The sequence below is a fragment of the Cajanus cajan genome, chromosome 6 (genome assembly GCF_000230855.2).
Source record: "Cajanus cajan strain Asha chromosome 6, NIPB_CcT2T_4, whole genome shotgun sequence".
Taxonomy (NCBI): domain Eukaryota; kingdom Viridiplantae; phylum Streptophyta; class Magnoliopsida; order Fabales; family Fabaceae; genus Cajanus; species Cajanus cajan.
The window spans coordinates 43,636,478-43,660,083 of record NC_138522.1 but is presented as its reverse complement, the minus strand read 5'-3'; the positions used below and the strand labels follow the sequence as shown (position 1 = coordinate 43,660,083).

Genomic DNA, 23,606 nt, shown 5'->3' with positions numbered 1-23,606 from the left:
CACATAGCACTTGTGAGTTTCGGTAAAAACACATATATTGTTGATAATTGGGTTTATCCTTCTGGTACAAACTTGGGAGGCTTTCTTTCTCTAATGCACATAGATCACAGAACTAATGTGCTAGTAGTTTAGTTAAACAAAATTCTATGTTTAGAGATAATTTGAAGATTTATAATCTTTATCCTCAAATTATTTGTCTCATGCGTTGACAGATGCAATAAGAGTTTCTCATTGGGGTGTAGTGTTTGGTGTTATATTCATGAATAATGATAAAAAAACAAATAAAAACTTAAGGCTGTTGTTGTTTTTCTTCCAAAGAGTGGAGATTGAGTATCGGGCCAGGCCCAAGACAACCCATAGTGCTTTTTTAAAAATAAAATATAAAAAAAAGGTGAATGAAAATGGAAACCGAAACGGTGGGTGAGAGTGAGAAGGAGACAGGTCAGTCCTACACATCGCATTGGCAGTTTATAATTATAAAAAAAAGGCCTTCCCTTCCCAATTGCTACAGTCACATTCCTTTCCTCCCAATCGCAATGGCAGAGAAGCAGCTGAACAGAGAGCAGTACGTGTACCTGGCCAAGCTGTCGGAGCAGGCCGAGCGCTACGAGGAGATGGTCGACTTCATGCAGAAGGTCGTCGCCGGTTGGACGCCGGCGTCGGAGCTCACGGTGGAGGAGCGCAACCTCCTCTCCGTGGCCTACAAGAACGTCATCGGGTCCCTCCGCGCGGCGTGGCGCATCGTCTCCTCCATCGAGCAAAAGGAAGAGGGCCGCAAGAACGACGAACACGTCTCCCTCGTGAAGGACTACAGATCCAAGGTCGAGAACGAGCTCTCGCAGGTCTGCGCCAGCATCCTCAATCTCCTCGACTCCCACCTCGTACCCTCTGCCGCCGCCGCCGAGTCCAAAGTCTTCTACTTGAAGATGAAGGGCGATTACCATCGCTACTTAGCGGAGTTTAAGGTTGCCGATCAGAGAAAAACCGCCGCCGAGGATACCATGTTGTCCTACAAGGCTGCTCAGGTTTACTTCTTTTTCAATTTTCAACCTTTTTATTTTTTATTTTTTATTATTCTTTCAACTACAATTGATCCATTCTTGTTGCTAGGACATTGCTTATGCGGATCTTCCCCCTACTCACCCCATTAGATTGGGTCTCGCACTCAACTTCTCCGTCTTCTACTACGAAATTCTCAATCAGTCTGATAAAGCGTGTGGGATGGCTAAGCAGGTGATACTCAATCCCAATTTTATGACATGTACAATCATGGCTTGTTATGTTAGGGTCAACTTGATTTCAACGTTTTGACTTTCTTGTTTCGTCAATCAATTTTCCTTTCCTCTTTGCTTTACTCAGAGGATTCCCGTCCATTCAACATTTTTAGAAAAATAATAATAATAATAATTATCTTCACTGCTGGAATGTTCGGGAGGGATTTTGACTACCAAGAATTCTGTTTGACTTGGTATATGCCTTGTGTTGTGTGGATGTATCTTATCAGAATATGAGTGGATTTTGTGAATTTCTCTTGTTTGGCTTGCCATGAGAATCTGTTTTCTTTAATTTGTCGAGGATTGACATTCACGCACGTTGCTAACACAAATCGTAGTTCTTACCTATATGTGTACTTATGATAGTTGAGTTGAGGTGGGTGAGCAATAAATTGCATAGTTGCAAACCTACCCAGTTACCTGGTAGGTTTTTCACATGAATTGAACTTTTTAAGAGAGAGAGAGAGATTGGGGAGGGGGATTACACTCAGAAGCAAGTCAACAAAATACTTTCACCTTGGTTCATCTGATTTTTTTTTTTCAGAAATAAAATTTTATCATTGATCTGCAATGATATCATGGTTACCCCATTGCAAAATCTGGTCGTGAAGCAAACTGGTTTTTTTTTTTTTTTTTTTGCTGTTCAATTGTTACTAAATGATGGGATTTTCTCCCAAAATAAAAATGAAGTTGATATTTTGCTGCAAAGATTTGATTATTCATCTGCAACTGATTTATAGTTTTTTTTTAATTGTAAAATTCAGTTAATTGGTTGTGTACCAAACTTGATGAGTTGGAAGTGTTGTTAACTTTAACCCAAAATTGGATGTTCTCGCTCTGGAAAAATACACTTCAATTTGTCTATTAGTAATCCAGGCTTATCCATATTGGCTTACATGCTTCCTTGTTTTCTGATATTCTGCCTCGCTCTCTCTCTTTCTCCATTCATGTTTGGCTTCTACTGTTCTAACTACTGCAATAGGAGCACATCCTTATCGATTCTATAATCTACTTAACCGTATTGGTTTTCATGTTTGAAAGGCTTTTGAAGAGGCAATTGCTGAGCTGGACACCTTAGGAGAAGAATCCTACAAAGACAGCACCCTCATAATGCAACTTCTAAGAGACAACCTCACACTTTGGACTTCTGATGTCCAGGTAAATGTCATAATGGAACCCAATAGTTACATAATATTTCTCTCTATCGGAATGTTAGCATGTTAGCGACACTCTTTTTCACGCTGGATGAAATTTATTAGAAATCATAAATTTTGTGAGTTTAATATCTCATTTAATGTGTCTCTCTTCTGATTTAGTTGTAGGACCCACTAAAATTTATGATTTTCAACCAATAATAAATAAATAAAAAAAAGTGTTTTGCTAGCATTTTTATTCTTTGGTTTACCCATCTGAGATCAAAATCTGAGTTGTGCTATACATAACTTCCTGCAGGACCAGCTTGATGAGCCCTGATATCCCTTATAGGTTGATGGGTGGTATTCTTCCTCTAATGGAGGTGGGCTTTGAATGTCATTTCTTTGTGCTAGTTAAGAATCGCCCTAGTTTATAAAGTGATTGGCAATCTGTGATATAATGTTTGTATGAACAGAAGACCAGGTTTTTTATTTTTTATTTTTATTTTTTATATTTCATATGATATGGAAAGGATACTGTATAATGGGATATCTAATTAATTATATCTGTTGCAATCTTCCCTTTACCTAATACCTAGAGATTGAGTTATTTATTTCCACAGTCCCCACAAGACATACTCATGAGTGGGCCCTACTTTAAAATTTTGGGTCAGTTGCCATTCAAGCATGTGGTGGTCCTCTAGGAGCTAAAAGTATCATTGTAGCAGCATTATTCTCTTGGATGCAACATTTTTCATTACAGCCATAATGGCGCATATATCATCCGTAGAGCATGATGCTGACAATTTTTATTTTGCAAACATAAAATATCGAATTTATTCAAATTACATTGTTTTTCAAAGATGCCAAAATATACGCCTGATGTTGAGGATTGGCTATCCACACCATTTAGCGCAATGCCTGCTTTACCAATCATTTTTGCTTAGTAATTGAAGATATTATTCTTTTATGGGGTATGAAAAAGATAAAAGATATTTTCCAACTGCCATTTTGCTGGTCCTGCGTTTAGTGCTTTTTATTTCTTTCTCCAAATATTGGCAGTAATGGATCTAAAGCCATGTCAAGTATACACCCAAAAAAAAAAAAAAAAAGCCACGGCAAGTTTTTTCCTATTTACACCAACAATTTTCTGCCCTTCATTCACGTTTGTATGTATAGATGAGTTATTATAGGTTAAGTTATAACATCGTTGTTATAATTTACACTAAATATTTAAGCCATAATTTTAAAACTAATCTTAAGCCCATGTAGGTACTTAAAGCACGGTAGAAACATATAGTACTAGATTCTTTTTCTTGAGTCCAAGCGGAAAGCTTATGATCATGGTTATGAAAATCAGACTGAACTTGTTCGAATCGGTTTGACAAGGAATCAGTCTTCAATCGGTTCATTTAGCCTAGAAAATTGTTTGGTATCAAACCGGTCAAAATCGATTACAACAGTTTCAATTTATTTTTTTTTAAATTTATTTTATTTTTTAATAAAAAAATATAAATTAATATGACTTATATTTAATATTCGTCTCATAAATATAATTTAATAATTTATATTAATTTGTAATTTTGTAATATCTTTATTTTTTATAATTTATATTATATTAATTTGATATTTTTTTATTTTAAATACAAACTTATTATTAATGAGCATAGTTATATTTTATTAAAATTTAAATATTATATTTTACATAGTTTAAAATTTTATGTGTTAAGAATTTATAAATAATATTTTATTTAATTTTTAGTGTTATAAAGTTATAATATTATATTTGTTTAATATTATTTTATATTGATAATAAATTATGATTATTTTATTAATATTTATTTGATCATGAAATATTAAACCTTGAATCAATACCTGGAGTAATTTAATGATTGGTCAAATTTTTAAAATATTGCTTTTGATGAAATAAAATATTAGAGTTATTCAATAACATCAGATAATATAGTATTTATACCATATTATCTTATATTTTTTTTACACCACTGTTATCTTATATTTCACATAGATGGTATTTAAAATATATATTAAAATTATATAATATTTTTAGAATTATTTTTTTTATAGTTTTTTCAACTTTTTTTATGAATAATTTATTTTTTAAATTACACAAAAGAATCATTAATGTTTCTTTTTGAATTGTTATGCATTATTCCATTTTCTAATTATAAAATATATTTTATACAAATTGAAAAAATTATCTTTCTTGAACAATTTTAGGAGTTGTTTTTAACAAGAGCATTTTTTTCTTTTAATGACAAATATTTCAGAGATTTTTTTTTAACTTTTTATCTATATCAATTTATATTTATTGTATTTATTTTTAAATTAAATTTTAATATTTTGAAATAAATTTTTAATAATAAAAATAACAGTGTCATAACTTATAATATAAATTATTTATCACAAATCTAAAATATAATTTTTATGTTAAAAATATTTAAAATATTTAAATATAATATAATTTATATTAAAAAAAAATTATATAGAATTTAATATATATATATATAAGATTTAATATACAAGATAAAATATTAAATGGAGTAATTCATTTATTTGAAGAATTTCAAATTCTTTGAGGTGAAATACTTTGTTTGGATGGAAAATTTATAAGGAATTTGAAATTCAAGCATTTGTGAAATTCCTTGAAATAGTAAAATTTCAAATTCTCCCAAAAAAGTAAGAATTTTGAAATTTCTCATATTTTTTTTCTTCTTATTTCACTTATATATTTTATCTTATCTCTTATCTCTTCATATTTTTAATTATTGAATATTCAAAAAAATATTTTTAAAATTATTAAATATTGTCTAATATTAAATTTTTTAAATTATTAAATATTTAAAAATTAGCTAATATTTATTTTTATAAAATTTAATTTAATAATCTCAACATATAAATATATTTTTAAAATCAAATTTACCATGGTAGAATCAAATTATCATATCCAACCCAATAATTTAAAATTTGAGAAATTTGAATTGACTTATCCAAACAAAATATTTTAAGAATGATAGAAATTGAAATCAAAGTAATTCAAATACCAAGAATTTAAAATTCCTTGACTTTGTAAAATTCTTCATCCAAACACACCATAAGAGTAAGTCTATCTAGAAATACTCTATTCAATAATTCATGTTCTACATCAAATTTTAACGATTCAATCGTTGAATTTAAAGTTCTTAATGTATAGATCAAATCTGCAAATTATTAAAAAATTTGAAAATCATTTGATATTGTGTTTCATTAATTCAAATCAAGATATAAAATAATTTTTTGATTACCCGTCGATTTGGATATTTAAAATGAAATATTAAATGATTTTTAAATTTGCAAACTTGATCTATGCATTAAGAACTTTAAATTCAACGGTTAGATTGTTGAAATTTAATGTAGAATATGAGTTATTGAATATAATAAGTTTAGGTAGACTTACTCCTAAAGTAAACAAATCTCTCATTTTATATATATATATATATATATATATATATATATATATATATATATATATATATATATAATTTTATAATTTTTTCTATCAAATTTTATTGATCTCTGGGTTGAATTTTTAAAAGAAATTGGCAATACTTAAAATAATCGTATATCATAATATACATTTAAGATATAATTATATATTTAAATATATTATTTATTATATAATTTGATTTAATTATAATTTGTATAACATAAATATTTATATTGTGTGTTGCCTTTATTCACTCTCATGGTTAACACTGGAATTTTCATTATTAGCAAATGTATTTTCATTGGTTATCAATCAAACAAATAAGTACAAGTTTTATTATTCTCAATATATTGTGTCTGTTATGGATGTCACCTTTTATGAAACTGAATCTTTTCATCAGTCCTCCACATCAAAGTGAGAGTAAACTAGAAGCTCAATATGAAAAGACAAAGCAGGAGATTGTTATGAATCTTCAGGTAAGATTGAGTCACGGATTCACGGGCCTAACATGCAATAATCCTTCTTGGTTCTTGCCACCTATGGTCAAAGCAAAAAGTAGACTCGTCCTTGACAGTCCCCCCTGGACTAACATAAGTTTTTCTGAAAAATATTTCTTATTGATAATATTTCGATCAACTGTGCCTTGTAAAAAGCTACAAAGATATCCCTAATTAATAAGATCATAACTAACAATTATCCTAATCTTAATTGATAAAATAATGATAAACAAATCCCTAATTAGTAAAATCTTATCCAGCCATTATCCTAATTAAAATAAGAATCTAAAGTCGGGATTTTAATATCTAGATCTTATTAAGATAGAATAAGATAAAGAAACACGATAAACTGAAATAAATCGAGATTTAAATAAAGAGATATGATAATCCTAATTTGTGATCCACATCAGAGACGTAAATAGATTATATCATAACTATTAACTAGTATTGAAGGTGAAAGAAACTCACTTTAATCCCACAAGAAGTTTGGTTGTCCGATTCAAAGTTAAGTATTCTTAATCCTGGAAATATTATTGATGAGTTACCTAAAGTACTACTAAAGACCTACTACTTGCCTTAAGGAAAGGAAACAGATTGTGTGCTAAATATTCTTCATCTCAATTTGTGTATACTAGTTATCTCTCTGCGCAACATTAGAGTTTTGTTCCAAACACTACTCAAAAGGGCTTAAAAGGAGGAAAACTGAATTCATGCCATGAATGAAGAGATGGAGACATTAAAGAAACTCAACTTGTGCTCAACTTGGGAGATTATAGACAATCAGAGAGATAATCAGGCAGTTGGTCGTAGGTGGATATATATTGTGCAGTATTGATCTGGCACCCTGGATCAATATAAGGCAATATGGTAAAAGGATACATCCAGACTTATTGGATTGATTCTGAAGAGACATTTACTCCAATAACAAAGATTAATACAGTAAGGATTATATCTTTTCCCTAACAGCCCATTTGGTTGGGAACAACAAAAAATTGATGTTAAAAATGTTTTTCTACATGGAGATCTAGAGGAAGAAGTAGTGTACACAGACCCCTTCAGGATTTGATTCTCATGATCAGAAGAATAAGATTAGCAAAGCTAAAGTGGTTTAGAAGATTCACCTAGATTATGATATCTTTAGGGTGCAAACAAGAGTCAAGGTGATAACACCCTTCTCATAAAACATTTTTCGGAAAGCAAACTAATGCTCCTTCAAATCTATGTGGATGATATGAGTATTCTTTCTTTTTTCTAGTAACCATTCTTTCTTTAAGAAAACTTGACTAACTACTTTTAGTAAGATCTTTTCTCTCAACTACATCTTTTTCATATATACTAGACTAGAAATCGAGTCCTATCTCAAGAGAATCAAGTCTAATTCCATTCAGACCAATGACTTTGTGATAGATGACATGATTATTCTAAACACCAAGAAAGAAGCTACCAACTTAGTTTGAGATAAAGAAACTAGAAAAGTTTAAGTGCTTTCTTGGGATAGATGTATAGAAAGCAACATAGGGTGTTTCACTGGGCAGGAATATCAATACATAATTTATGAAAAAAGCTAAAAAAATAAAAAATGAACCCTCGAAAGCAGCTAGATGGATGGAAGAGGAAACACATGAATCAGACAAAACAAGGAACAAAATGGCAAACGTGCAAAAATCACAACGAAAATGTCTATTCACATAAAATCATATTCAAACCATTACAGCCATTAGCAGTAACACAAGACCGATCGTCATCCACTACATAATATTCTCATTGCCTAGCGGTATAGATAACTTGCCAGCTTTATTGAACACACGAGCAGAAGAACTCTGGAAACCACACCTCTGGCTATAAACTTGATAGTCACTCCCTTGTGCTCTCTTTAATCCATTCTAAATATTTAAGATTTCCGCCAGTGATGGGTAAGGAGATCACCTCAGGCACTCTGAAAAAAGGAAAAGGTAAGAAGCATGTGAATGCACTACTGTTTTCATTAATTACACCTCGGTTCATTTACATGGATTTATGCCTAAGTTCTTGAACCTTAGCTAATATATTGCTTAGGAATTCCATTTGCCAAGCTTTCTTAGAGGATCAAATAGTAAACGCAACTCAAACTTCTCATTCAATGAAGCAAAGTTAAATTTTATTGCCAGATTATTTAGTAGATGTATGGGCCTTACTCATATTGATGATTTGCTTTGATATGCTCTGTCAGTGCCTCCAGAAGGGATTGCCTAGTCTTGATTATAAGAAGCTCCTCAGAATCAGTCTGGATCTGTCAATTTGCAACACAAATCTGGAAAAATCAAGCTACAACAACACTTTCAAATAAAACAAGAGCCTTAATGCATGCTAGAAAATAAGAATTTTTAATGTTATGATGGAAGAGTTTTCAAACACTAGCAATTTGGATCTGTCAATTTGCAACTTGTGAACCACATACACCTCTCTCATTTGAAATGTCGCAGTGTCAAACATATTTGACATTCTACACATGTTGGTCACCTTTCATTAGAAGTCTAATTAAAAAATGTATTTTGTCAACTCAGACACTTAAATTCACACTTCCATAAAGCTGGTCACTTGAGTTAACAGCTATGAGTAGACTGATTAACATCAATATTCATTTTTTAACTTTTAGATAAATCAGCTTGAAATATAATATAAAATGTTAAAAATAATGCCTTTATTTTTTTTACTTTCTTTTTGTGAAGCTCATTATCATAGAAAAAGATGTAAAATTTAGCAGGTTGGTTTGAAAAGATGAATACACCTTTCTTTAAGATTTAATTTCAAATTATTTTGGGATTCTTTTGTAACGAGACCAAGGGCTTATATAGTAAAATAATGTCCTTTAATATTCTTTTGCAAGGCTCATTATCAATAGAAAGAAGGTGAATATACAAATACTGAATATCAATTTAGATCTTTGGATATGTTACTAATATTTCATTTCATTTGAGTTTCTCCCTCCCACCCCTGTGTGTGTGTATGGCAGTGTCCTATATTTTAGACATTAGCCATGTTGGAGCTTTCATGTCTGTGTCAGAGCGCATGCTTCCTAGCTTGCATTTGCAACACAAATATGGAAAAATCAAACTACAAAAATACTCTCAAATAGCTTTTCCTTATACAAGTTCATAAGAGCCTTAATGCATGCTAGAAAATAAGAACTTCTAATGTTACGATGAAAATGTTTTAAAACCAGAGTATCTTATCTGTTACTATTAGTAATTTAGCACTATAACAGCATTCTTGTCAATGGAGATATTGTGTACCTTTCCCTCCCACTGGTACATTGATTCAATACCTGCAGAAGACATAATCCATTTGGCTTTTATTAAAAGTCAGAAATGGTATGCAACCTACATAGAACTAAGAGTATCTAAATTGGATAAAGTTCTCAACAAGCATTTAAAAAAGAAGAAAATATTAAATAAATAAATAATATCAAGAAGGTAAAATGAGTCAAACTGCTCCTGTAAATTAAAATTAATTGTTGTAACTAAACTCAACTTATAAGGAAACTAAATGAGGGAGCTTCTGAAAAAGTTGAGATGTATTAGTTTAATTTTAACTTGCAAGATTAAATTTGGTTCATTTTACCTCCTTAATTCAACTAACTCTCTTCTTCTATAAGTACTTATTGAGAAGTTTATCCAAATTGACTCATAGTCATCTTGGTGAGAAAACAAATTCAAGGTTGTTAAACTCTGAAGTTAACCTGTAAACTCTTGTGAGTACGAGTTTACGATCCTAAGTAGAGAAAACGAGTTAACTCTATAGTAACCTCTTTTTTGGGTAAACTCTCTAAACTTATGCAAACATTTATAAACTCTCAAGTCAAGAAGTGAGTTAGCAAGTCTAAAATCAAATGTAATTTTTGCCTCGTTGACTTCATAGTGTTGGTGTTTTACTATGACTCAAATGATTTGAAGAAATCATCTCGTTTTTTAAATAATTTCTCTCTAGGAACTATGTTTTTATGAAATTATATATAATTTGATCATTTATGGAGTTTAATCCTATTTAGTTCGAATTGTACTATAACACTTTATTATTGCAGTTTAGTACTTTTGCCTTCTTATGCGGTTGAAATGTTGTATTAAGAGTATTATATTATACATCTAAGTGATTAATTTGTTTTTATAATAAGTAAATATTTACAAGTTCACAAGTCAAACCTACGAGTTTAGGCAAGCTCTCGGGTTTGACAACCTTGAACAAATTGACTCAAACCCATATCAAACTCAATCCTTTCCACCCTACCAGACATTGGCACCGGTGGACATGGTCACACACCCCATAACTCCATCCATAAGTGAAACAAGTATATAATACGCCCAGAGAGAAGATATAAGATAGGTAGTGGAATTCATTCGAGTCTTTGTTTACACACATGCGGGCATGCAGCTAAAGTTGTTACAACGAATGCAAAAAGCCAAAAAAGTAGTTCTGAGATAGATGCAAGCATAGTAACCCATCATACGAGTGAACTTTACATTCTGGATCTTGCTATTTCACTAGAAAAAATCTAAAAAGAGATGGAAGATCACACCTGAAAGATGTTTAGTAGTCTAATCGTTAAGCAAAGGTAAACACATTTTGGCTCATCCTCGTTGTCCAGAACCACTTATTTATCAAATAAATTCCAATTCAAGGACAAAATCACAAAAATAACATGATTTATAAAAGCACCTTTTTACAAGAGAAATGCTAGTACACAGTCTTTACTATTGATAGAATTTGTTTAATGAGTTTTTGTACTTTTCAATAAATTTGAACCAATACAAGAGTGTCATGTCTCCTTCCTTGCAATAATAAAATTTCTAGAAGTGCCAAAATCTTGGCAAATATTACTAATTATAAACCACAGGTGCACAAAAGTGTAGTGAATGATTTATTATAAGTAAGAGAAGGTGGGAAATACTGACCCGGTACCCTGTTGACACAAGCTGCAAGCTTCTCTTGGACGATGCTTTCAGCCAAGTTCTTACCTGCAAAACCACCAACATACGTGAAAATGAAAGAAAGAAGAATTAAAAACTAAAGAAGTGAACATGTTCGGAGGCAATCCTAGAACCTGCTTCTTTGTTGGGAACAGTGACGTAGACAACAATGCTGGGGACAGTGGTGTTACTCCCTTCCATTCTGATGGTGGACTTGGTGTGGACACCCAATTTGGATCTGAAACAGAGACAATTGAATTGAATCCAGAGAAATTAAGAGAAAGTGAGTTATGTGGACGGTGTAGCGAGTACCGTAAGAGAGATTGAACGCACCCCGTTTTGAGGGCAGAGGAGTATAACGGTGTGTAGAGATTTGAGAGTCCCAAACTGAGCATGCAAAACGCACCGACTAAGGGAAGACGACGTCGTAGCGTGGAGGAGGAGAAAAGGGGCGAAGTAGAGATGGAGCAGAGTGTGGAAGCCATTTTGGGAAGTGGGGGTTCGGATTATCTTATATGCTGCTGCGCGTCTCTACCAAGCTCCCTCCTGCTCCTTTGCTTGATGCACTCTTGCTCACCTTCACAAGCTGCGTATCACGCTCCTGCTTCTGCCACCTGTATACTTCCCTATTTCTTTTTATTTTAATTTATTGAAATTACTAACACGTCACCAAAATTTCACTCTAGTTATTTCTCACATATTTATTTATCTAATAAATATTATTTATTACATCTCATACTTTATTCTTTTTTATTTTTCATTTTTTTTCTTAATTATCGTTTTTATCATCATTCTATTTGAAATACTGCCAGATAATCATTACAACATGGCTTATGATATATACACTTCTCATTTTTTTTATAAATATACCTTCTATCTTTTTTTTAAAAATAAAATTTTTTAAATATTTTTTTAATTTAATTCTTATTTTAAGTTTTATTTTTAAAATTATTTTTTATTCACTCCTTTTTTTGATTTTTTTTTCATCATCATTATTATCTGTCTAGTCACACTTTGTTGATTTTATTCTTATTTCATTTTTTGTTCTTAATTTTTCCTCTTTAATAATTAACATAGTCATAGCTTATGTTTGTATCTTTTAAATTTCATTTTTTACTTTCTACTCTATCATTCTTTAAATCCTAATTTTCCACTCAATCTCAATCGTTCTCTATATTCAATACAAGGAAAAAAATTAATATATTAAATTATATTTTACATCTATAAGTATTTTTTGCAATTTATTTAATATTACTTGTGCACAACAAAAATAAATAATTAATTAAATTTTTGACATTATTTGGTTCGACAGTAGATGACGAAGAGTAGATAAAGGTATACTGATAATCTAAATTTGTTCATACGTTCGTTAAATTTGTTCATACTTTTGAAAAAGAAACTCTAAAGATTTTAGTGTTACCGAAATTACTTTTTAGAATTGGAAAATTTTTATTTCAGAAATAACTTTCTGAAAGTGAGTTTCTTACATAATTCCAAAAACTTTTTTTTCGAAACATTAACAATGTGTGCATTTGTTGCAATAATTTCATAAAGAACTTTTTGGAATAGTAATTTTAGTATTCGGAAAGTACTTTCCAGAATTATTCCGGTGGAAAGTTCTTTCCAGAATAGTAATTTTAGTATTCCGGAAAGTACTTTTCGAAATTATTTCGGCATAAAGTTCTTTTCAGAATAGTAATTTTAGTATTTTGGAAAGTACTTTCTAGAATTATATACAAACACACTTTCGAAAAATACTTTTCAAAATATAATTTTTTTTATTCCAAATAATATGAAGGATAATTTAAGAATTTAATATTTTTTTAAAAAAAAGGGAGTGTATATATAAAAAAAAATAGAGGTGTATATATGATCAGCCTTATATCATACGTTATTTGGCAAAGTAGCTCTGATCCACTGGGCTACTCAGAAACTCCAAAAGGCATGGCCCTCAAAGAAACAGAAAAAACTAAACCCAAAGACTCGGCCCATCTTGTACAAATCAGCGCCTGGCCCATACAAGCGGTAATAATCTGGCCCGCTACTAAATTCGCAAACATACAATTTATAAAATTATAAGGAAAAGAAAAACCATTTGGATAGACAGCAAACACTTATTTTTTAATGCACAGTCAAATTTACACACATGTTTTTGGCTCGGGGAAAAAGTATTGATGGAAAGTACAATAGAATAGTGAGTTTTTCCAGTTTTATAATTAAAAAGAAAATGATGTAAGGAAAACTATATATGAATAATTATTGGTTCCCAGTAATGGTTCTAAAATTAAAGCAAACAATAACACAGATGGATTTGAAGAAAGGAACCCATCTTCTATAAAGTGTCACATTTCAATTCAAAATTTGATTAAAAGAAGTGCTCATAAATAGTTTTCAATTATATCTCAAATAAAATTATTTTCTATCAAATATAAATTTGATTTTTTTTTTGACTAAGTTGAAATGCGAACTCAACTATAAATATGACTGAATACAATATAGAAGCTTAAAATAATAATAATAATAAAATAAAAACCTCCTTAAAAATCCAGATTGGATCCTTCAAATTTTAAAGTCCCATGTGAGCTCAGTTATGTGGAGCCCGCAGTAGCCCATTCCAAGAGAACTGCGTCACAAAGGATCCCCAAGTGACGTCACGTTGACGTGGATGAGATGATAAATTTTATGATTTTAAAATGTTTAAAATAGTTGGTAAGGTGGGATTGAAATTCATGCATGACCTCTACCTTCTATTTAAGCACCAAAGCCACAGTAAAAAATCAATATGATTAAGTACTTTCGTTTTATGGTAAATTCTCTTAAGGACCATTTATACAAGTGTTGCATAGGTGATGAATGAATAATTATCGTAAATATAATATTAAAAAAATTAACGGTTGAGATTATAATTTAATGAGTAAGATTTTAGAATTGTAGAGTAGTCCTTTGAAATTTGCTATTCTTCCATATTTTGTAGAGTTTCGTTTATGACCGTAACTGAGGTGGTAGCAGTTGGGGGTGTTTTCATTGTCTCAGTTCCCTGTTGGCAACCATGGGTGAAGTCCGTCGCCGCACGGGCGTCCTGTTTTGTTTGTCGCACTCGCAACCCGTCTGAAAATCCGTTTGAGTGATTTTTGACACCTAAACAAATGGGTTGTAAACAACGAAGCCTTTTGCAAATGACAAAGACATTATGCATTATTGGTGGCTATTTTAGTTTTCGTGAGCTGGAGATTTGAGGTAAAGGGTTTGTTGATTGTGGAGTCGGAAGAGTGGATTGTTGATGCGTTTGTGAAGGGCATTGCGCAGAAGAAGAAGATTGTCGTCGGTTGAACATCGTTGATGGATGATTTTTTGGTTTTGTTGTTTGTTTACATTTTTGTTTGGTTCTTTTACCTTTTTATTTGTAATTTTAAGATAACATATGTGGTGCTTTAGAGGTTGGTGAATGTAGCTTTAGAGTTTGGTTTTGTTGATAATTGGGTTTAGGGTAATGGTATTGTTGGTTGAGCATTGAATTATGTTGGTTACTCCATTTCGTCCCTTTTTTCTAAAAATGTTATTGACAAATTTCATGTTTTTTAGATTTGATTATATGAAATTTAGTTTTAGATGAATCGTAACACAGTGGGCATGGTATGCAGAGAACGCGAAGTCAGGTTGAGGAAATGCAGTCTGAGGTTGTATTTTACAGAGATGATGTTGGTGGGGCATTTGAGGAAGTTTAGGTACCTTATTGTTTTAGGAAGTTTATGAAGTTGATCCATCATTTTGTGTGTATACGTTTGTAATGTTGTTTGTCCCCCCATAGATTGTTAAACACAAAATTTCGTTAGTTGAAGCAGAGAATGCAGAGATACAACGGCAGCTTAAAGAACGTCGAATAAGTTGTGAGACTTTATGAGCAGGTGGTCGTGATGGTTAGGTGTTTCTGTAATCCTTAATGTTGTGAATTGTTGTAGAATGTTGGGTTTGTTAGCAGAATACAAATTTTGTGATAGGTTTCCAACTCCTTGATGAATGAGGTGTGTAGCAGAATACCTTATTTTGAGGTGTGTTATTAATAATTACAAAACTTGTGGGAAAATTATTTGATGGTTTAAGGAGAATGGTGTTTAAAACTGAGGTTGATTATATTTGTCTGCTTAAAGAAGCGATGATTAGGAATTATAAATGATATTTAGCAGTTTCATGAAATGAAGATATGTATTTGTTAGTTGATATTGTATGTTAATTTGTTGAAACGTGAAATTGAACATATTAGTTAGTATCGATTTGTTATCGGAAGTATATATTTTTTGGGTTGGTTATGTGAAATATGATAGATAGGTTATAGTTATGGTCAGTTGTGTCGTAAAGTGTGGTTTAAGTTAGAATGTGGTTACAGTTGAAGAACATGTAGGATGTAAAAACATTTAGAAATGAGACTCGTTGCATGTATTTTGCCTGATGTGGAAAATTGAATCAGGTTACGGTATGTTGGTGGAAGCAGTTTGAAGTTGCATTATGTCGTTGTAAATATAGATATTTAAGATATTGGTTTGTTAAATTTTCATAGTTCTTAATGGGGTATGGATTTGTGCATGTTTGTAGCAGATGAAATTGGTATTTAGGTATTGATTGGAAGTTGTTAATGGCACAAAAAATGTTTTAATAATGTCAGTAATGAATACTTATTTTACTGTTAAGCATTAAAATAATAAAAAACATGTGATTAAAAATGGATTCGTGTGTTTTTGGATGTAGAATATAATAAAAAGCATGTTTAAATACTACATTAAAAGTAGAATTATATTGGATTCATTGCATTTAATAAATCACAAAATATGATACACAAAAATGTGATTGTTTGGGTGAGTCTTTGAAACTTGCGAAGAAAGGTACAATTATATTGGATTTGTTGCAATATATATATCCAAAAAAAGGAAGCAAAAAATAATTGGCCAAGTGATAGTAATTTTTGCATCCAGAATAAGGATCCAAAAATGTGCAGCATAGCACATGATATTAATCCTAAATCTGTAGTTTCATTCCTGAAGTTGTTTGTCTGAATTGAATTTATGAAAGTCCAATATTTTGACAGAATTTTGCAGCTCTGATGTGGATGGTGCGTTTACATTCATTATGATCACCGAAAACCAAATCTAACGCAATTTTCATTCGAACAATTTCTTCATCAAGGCTTTGAAAATGTGACATTGTTTGACATAAATTAATATGCATATGTAAAATAAAATGTAATTTGAATTGTATTGCATTATTTGCTCACCACTTTGATTAAGTTTGGTTGAAATGCATATTCCATATCCATCCATTGTAAAACCCAAATAATAGAGTTGTTACTGTTATGCATTGGAGAAAAAAATTTGTCAATGTAAAATTGATTATGAAAAACAAATGTAAAGTAAATTAGTATTGGTTACCTATGGCCACAATTTGGAACTGTCCTTCCTTGCAAAATATCCCAGCTTTCTCCATGTACTAATTCTTTAAGAAAATCTTGAGGATAAAAACTTGATTCCATCATTTGTATTACGACATTGGACTGAAAGAGAAAAAAAGTATGTATGAAATTGATAGTGAAATTAACATGGTTGATTTACTTGGAGTTAATTGTGACATACAATTCGCATCATGTTGTCACATCTACGAACAATTCTTTCCTCCTTCAGATAAGAATCCAAATGGTATATTACATTGTTTTCTAAGCTAAGAACCATTAAATACCAGTGTCCACTATATTCCTCAATTGGCACATATATCTATCACAAGCAAAATATTGTATTAAATGTGTAAAACAAATGTAGTTAAATAAATAGTTTAGTATTTCATGTGAAAGAAATACGGAATGAAGTATACATATTTTAATTTTTTTATATGGTTTCATCCAGTGTTTGGCATATGTTTCCAATAGGTCTTCAATTGTGTCTCCTTCAATGATAACTCTTTGCAAATATGACAATTTTGATACATGTTATTAGATGTAGTAAAGAAGAACAACTAATGATGAAAATGTTGATAATAGTTGTTATTTCAACTTTATAATTGTACATTTTTTAAAAATTATAAGTAAAATTACAGTATTTTAGTGTAAAAGTTATATGATAATATTTACAAATTGGGAAAATTATTAGTCACAAAACAAAAGTAAAGTGTATTAGGTTGTGGACTTGAAAAAAAAAAAGAAATGTTAGAAAAATAATAACAATGTAAGGTTACCGCAAATTCTGGAGGAAAAGACCAAATGGTTTGGTCAGTAATCTTTTCCTGCATATAAGTGATCTTCATTGACATCCAACTAACAACCTAATGAGGTTAGAGAGCAGAAAGGGTAATGAGTATTGTTGTAGATGATTCAATATTATGAAATATATAATTATGACGTATACCTGACGTTTGATTTTATTTCCAGGACTTAAACATTGTAATTGTTGTCTTGTAACCTCTGTGTAATTGATTTTTAGGAGTACTTCACTACAAAAAAAAATACAAAATTAAGTAAAAATTAAAATATAAAAAATTGAAGTTGTAAATATTTAATACAGTATGAAGGAGTTATGAAAATGGTAACCTAAGTTTATAGTCAAGGTAAAAAATATAGGTGCATAGTCGTAATTGATCTTTTGTTAATGCCATGTCTTGGGTAGGCCTAAAAATTGAATTTATTTTCTACAATAGACATGTTTTAGAAGAGTTCAATGAAAAAAAAATTTAAAATGTAAAAATGTTTACCCGTGGCAAAATGTGGCCTACACTAACGATACCATCTAACTCATCATCACTTGATGGTATATCTTGCACATCTATGTTGTTTGGTTGTTGAACCTGTTTTTTTACATTTTGTGTTAACTCAGTTGGTATGTTAGGTATTTTAACATTGCTTTGTGCAGCTGAGTTGTTAAATGTCAAGTTTCTGTACACATTCGATGGCAAATGTGACTCCAATGACCCTTCATTAATTGTTGGCTAAAAAAAAGAAATTGTAGTTTTAGTGGAATGGAAAAACTAATTTGATTGAGAAGTAATTGAATGTATTATAAATTAAATATAAAGTAAAGTGTATACGACCTTCCGTTTGAGTGGAATGGAAAAATTACTATTTTGATTGTAGTTGGCTGGTTGGGTTGACTGACAATGATCAACTTCCAGTTCAATTGCATTCGTCTTGTTCGAAGATGAATATCCAACTATATTGTTATTGCTCAAAATGATTTTACCAATCATCTTACGCTTACTTGGTCTTGTATCAACTTGATTGAGAATGTGTGAGTGATTCAGAAACTTGCGTTGGGATTGCTTTGTCAATGGAGATGAATTCCGACAATATATTCGCTTAGGTGTGGTGTTTACTCCAGTATTTGGATTTGTACTTGGTAATGTTGGAGAATTTGGTTGAACATTCATTGAGCGAGAAATTGCACTGATAGTTATGTCTCTTGTAATATTAATTTGAGACTCAATCTTTGCAAGCTTGTTATCTATTTCATTTTGTTTTTTCTCCATTTCCTCGAGACGCTCATTAACACCCTATAAATGAAGGTTGTAAAAAAAATAAGTTAGTATATATGGTTGAGGTTGTTGAATAAATAAAAAAGTATAAAATGTTTCATGCCAAACCTGAGTCATGTTAGAAATGAGTTTTGTTGCAGAGTATATGGCCTGAATAGTTTTCTGAACAAGTAGTAATTCAATTGCATTCTACAAAATGAACCATTAAATGAATTGACCATATGTATGTACGTAATGACAATGATTTTTGAGATGTAGTAGAAAAAAAGTATTACCTTGGAATGATTTTCATGTTGGTTGGTTGTGTGAGGATTATTGGTTAGAGCAATAACTTTTATTGGCCTGTAAAAAAAGTATTGTTTACCAACCATCCAACTTCCATGAATTAATACAAGTGATTTACAATAAATGCATTGTTAAACTAACCCAAAAGAAGTTGAAGTGGTTTCAAAGGCTTCAGCATTTGGTGACGAGGTAATGGTTGGACTTTTGTTTGTTGATGGCCCTGCCATTTCAATAGTAATTGGTTGTGTGTTGATGCGGTTGGCATTAGGAGAAGTCATAGCAACTGGTGAAGAATGTAGTTTATTTGTGTCCATTGTAAAGGAGTAACTGTGTTAAGCTTTTGTAATTGAGATTTTATTTTATTATAATATTTTTTTAGACTTAGGGTTAATAATGAAATGCATTAATAGTTGATTGAATGTTTGACATGTAGTGACCGAAGAATTTATTGCATGCAGCAGTGATATTTTGTAAGAAATGTGTGCGATTTTTTTACCCTAAATCCTATTAATTAATTTTGTCTATTTTTTAATTCATTTAATGTTTTGTGACAACAATAGTGATATTGTGACGCTTCCCTGATATCGATAAAGTTTTGGAATTAATTTCGAAATCATCTTCCAAACAAATAAAATAAATAAGATAATAACATAGTTTAATAAATATATTCAAAAATATGTATTTTATAATAAAATTATCAAACAATTAAAAGTTGGAACCTTTGGCGGTAAAAAAAAAATTAAAAAATATAGTAAATAAAAGAACATAATCATATTAATATATATATATATATATATATACATATATATATATATATATATATATATATATATATATATATATTAAAAGTATTGAAATTTTATGTATTACCGTGTCTTCAAGTAGTACCGGTTTGTTTGAAGGGCGTATTGTTGTATATTGGGGAAGAGTTTGCATGACCTTTATTTGAACAATATTTTAGGCATTGAGCTTCAACAGCGTCATATGTCGTGAATGATTTGTTTGTGATGCCTTCGTACCCATTTACTTGTTGGTGACAATCCATGGACGAAAAGTAAATTCCGGTATTTTTGCCCTGAAAAAAAACATAAAATTTTTTGTCGGAGTTACTGTGAGTGATGGTGAGAAAGAATCCGGTGAGAAAGTAGGCGGTGAGAAAGAAAACAAAAAATGTTATGAGTGAAAATACAATAAAAAAGTTAAGTAAGCAATGTACAAGTATATGCATGACATATGTCTAATGTTACGAGAATAGTGTTGTTTAATTTATTTTATATTTTTTAAAAGCCCTTTAGTGATGTTAATTTATTTTGCTGACATGCAAACATATTGATGAGAGGGACGGAAACAGGTGTCTTGCCAATTTAATGAGGCTCCTCGGGACAGTAAAACCTTCATGAAACCACGCAAACACCGTCCATCATTACGTACAGAAGTAGTTTGTAAGATTTGGTTGGGCTTTAGTTATTAAAATTACCCTGCTTTGGTTGGGCTTCTTTTTTGACAACTTATTGACTTATTGAATGAATATTGTAAAAGAGCATATGTAAATTAATTATTGATGCAGGGAGGTAGTGATGAATTTTGTTTGATCAAAGTTAATATAAATAGATGAAAATTTCAATTTTAAACACTGAAAAGTCATTTGTGTCATAGTTAACAAATTTCATATTAATTTGATGTTTATAGTCTAGAAATGCACAACTTTTCATTATGTACTTATTTATATAACACTTTATAATAAAGAATAATATAAGAATAAATTGAAAGAAAAATCAAATACAATATTTTTCCGATTTGTTAAAAGAATGGGTAATTTATTTATTATAAATTTTTTTGAATATTTTAAAATAAATATATATAAGAATTCATACGAAGAAGTCATTATTTTGAGAAACCATAAATCTTAAATGGTACACACAAATTATAAATTTTTACTGTTTAGAATTTTGCTTTTTTAGTTTTGATTTTTTATTAATTAATTTTTTTTTATTATGAATATATAATATTGGTTTTTTAGTGAAGAAAAATATAAAAAAATACAATTCTTAAAAAAAAAGATATTAAATATATATATATGTTGTTATAATATATATTAAAGTTTTTGTTAACATTAAAGGCTTTAGTCATACAAGTTAGGCTAAACTATTAACTACATACTTCAAACATCCAATGTTAATATGAATACTATGAACTAAATCCTATATAAATTCTCATGTATGTAGAAGTTACAATATGTACCTAAGAGTTTAAAGTTTAGGGTTAATGAAATACAAAACCTTAACCCTAAACCCGAAATCATAATTAATAAACCGTAGACACAATTATTTGTATTTTTAACTTTTTATACTTTCACTTATTTAGTAGTTAGTTTGTATAAATTATAATTTATATATATATATATATATATATATATATATATGTATATATATATATAATTATTTGAATTTATATACTTATATTTTTCAAATGTTTTTAATTCATAATATTTAATATACATGTTTTAGTGAAAAAAATATAAAAAATACAATACATAAAAAATTATTTAATGTATATATGATGTTAATATATATATAAAAGTTTGTGTTAACATAACATGGTTTAGAGATACAAGTTACAGTAAACTATGAAGGAAACCTTGAATGAAGGCTCATTTAACCATAAGTTACAATAATGTATTTACTACATGCTTCAAACAGCCAAAGTTAATATGAATACTATCAACTAAATCCAATATGAATTGTTATTTAACTAGAAGTTACACTATCTATGTTTAGGGTTAATAGTTGTAGGTTTAGTCTAATACAGCATAAAAGCTAAACCGTAATCTGAAAACCACAAACCATAGACATAATATTATTATTTTCGGTCTTTATAGTTTCACTTATTATTTTATAGTTTTTGTAATTTTAAATTATTTAAAAATTTTAATTTATATAGTTATTTTGTCCAATTGTTATTTATTTTTAATATTGAGTATATAAATGTTTTAGTAACAAAAAGACACAATACTTATAAAAACTTAAAAAATGTATGATATTAAAATATATATTAATTTTTTTGTTAACGTTAAACGGTTTAGTAACAATAAAACATAAAATGTAATCCCTAAACTGAGAACCCCAAACCATAAACCATAAATTGTACACACTAATTTTATTTTATACCTTTTATAGTTTCACTTATTTAGTTATAATTTAGAATAAATTAAAAAGGTAGTTATCTGTATTTTATATACGTATATTATTCAATATATTTAATTATGAATATTTAATATACATGTTTTAGTGAAAAAATACATATAAAAATACAATATTTATAAGTACATATAAAATATTTTGTATTGCTTTCTTTTGTAGTAAATTTATATGAATCAATGTACATGTTTGAGTTTCAAGTGTAGTGAAATAGTATGACTACACACATCTACAATGACAGTTGCTTATAAGTAACTTTCATGTATTTTAAATGGTTCGAACTGTGCCTCATGACCTAGAACCAATTCATACTATATTTTGACAATTTTTTGTGAAATGAAAATTGCTTATAAGCACGTTCACTTTTTTATAACTCATAGTACGATTTTTGACAACTGACCCTAGATTTTATGATAAATTTTTATAAAATTCATTATTATGGATAATAAATTTTAAACTTTATACTAATTAACCACCTACAGTCGTTGGTCTTTGAAAATTTGATAATACTTATTTATTGAAAATTATAAATTAATTTTATGAATTTAGAAAAAAAAAAGTTGAATTTTTAAAATTAACACTGAAATACAAACTTCTCATGCACTATTGATGACGTCCCAAGGCAGCATACGACAATTATACCAATATTTAATAATAATTTTGCAGCAAATGAAAACTTAACAATCAAAATAAAACATTAAATTACAGTCATCCACATTAAAAAATAACATAGACTTAAAATACAATAATGTTATCATCATTAAGTCATATATCCTTTTCAATGACCTGAAAGAAACATGGAACAAATAATTAATAAATAATAATAATTGGTTTATATGCAATATTAAAATGTTATTAAGTTATATTTAAGTGTTTATACTCACCCGTTGCACATTATTTTTGGTTATGTTCAAAAAGTATAGACCACGGATACGGGCTGGGGCAAAGACGACAATCTGAAGAAAAGTTAAACTAAATGAATTGAACAGTTAAGTAAAATTTGATATATTTTGTTATAGTACAAATATTACCTGCTTCAAAACTAACACACAACCAACAACAATGTGTTGTCCGTATTGTGGGTGCTCCTTTGCTTTGTAATGTAAGCTTGCCCCAATCGTTGCAGTTGGGTCCTAAATTAAACAAAATGTTATAATTAAAATAAATAGATTTTATTAAGTTTAGCAAAGTTCATTAATCATACCTTCAAATTAATTGTATAATTGCCCTTGCCTGTTGGGGTCATCGAGTGCACAAAAGCAACAACAGTTGGAACTCTTTCTAAAT

General features: G+C 29.7%; 2 protein-coding genes across 3 annotated transcripts; one reads left to right on the top strand and one right to left on the bottom strand.

Moving 5' to 3' along the window:
* Window positions 1-422: 422 nt before the first annotated feature.
* LOC109796572 (14-3-3-like protein B) lies at window positions 423-2,994 on the top strand. The gene is made up of 4 exons (XM_020356238.3): window positions 423-1,025; window positions 1,111-1,233; window positions 2,316-2,432; window positions 2,727-2,994. The coding sequence occupies exons 1-4, from the start codon at window positions 537-539 to the stop codon at window positions 2,745-2,747; spliced, it is 750 nt and encodes a 249-aa protein (XP_020211827.1). The 5' UTR covers window positions 423-536; the 3' UTR covers window positions 2,748-2,994.
* A 5,034-nt stretch (window positions 2,995-8,028) lies between these two features.
* Window positions 8,029-11,923, bottom strand: CUTA (Nitrogen regulatory PII-like, alpha/beta). 2 transcript variants are annotated; one of them, XM_020358341.3, is made up of 6 exons: window positions 11,644-11,923; window positions 11,466-11,569; window positions 11,317-11,379; window positions 9,661-9,692; window positions 8,563-8,657; window positions 8,029-8,324 (listed from the first exon to the last, which is right to left on the bottom strand). In XM_020358341.3, the coding sequence occupies exons 1-6, from the start codon at window positions 11,814-11,816 to the stop codon at window positions 8,243-8,245; spliced, it is 549 nt and encodes a 182-aa protein (XP_020213930.1). In that variant the 5' UTR covers window positions 11,817-11,923; the 3' UTR covers window positions 8,029-8,242. The 2 variants fall into 2 exon arrangements, with proteins under 2 accessions (XP_020213930.1, XP_020213931.1); XM_020358342.3 differs by having other exon boundaries at window positions 11,665-11,922.
* Window positions 11,924-23,606: the final 11,683 nt, after the last annotated feature.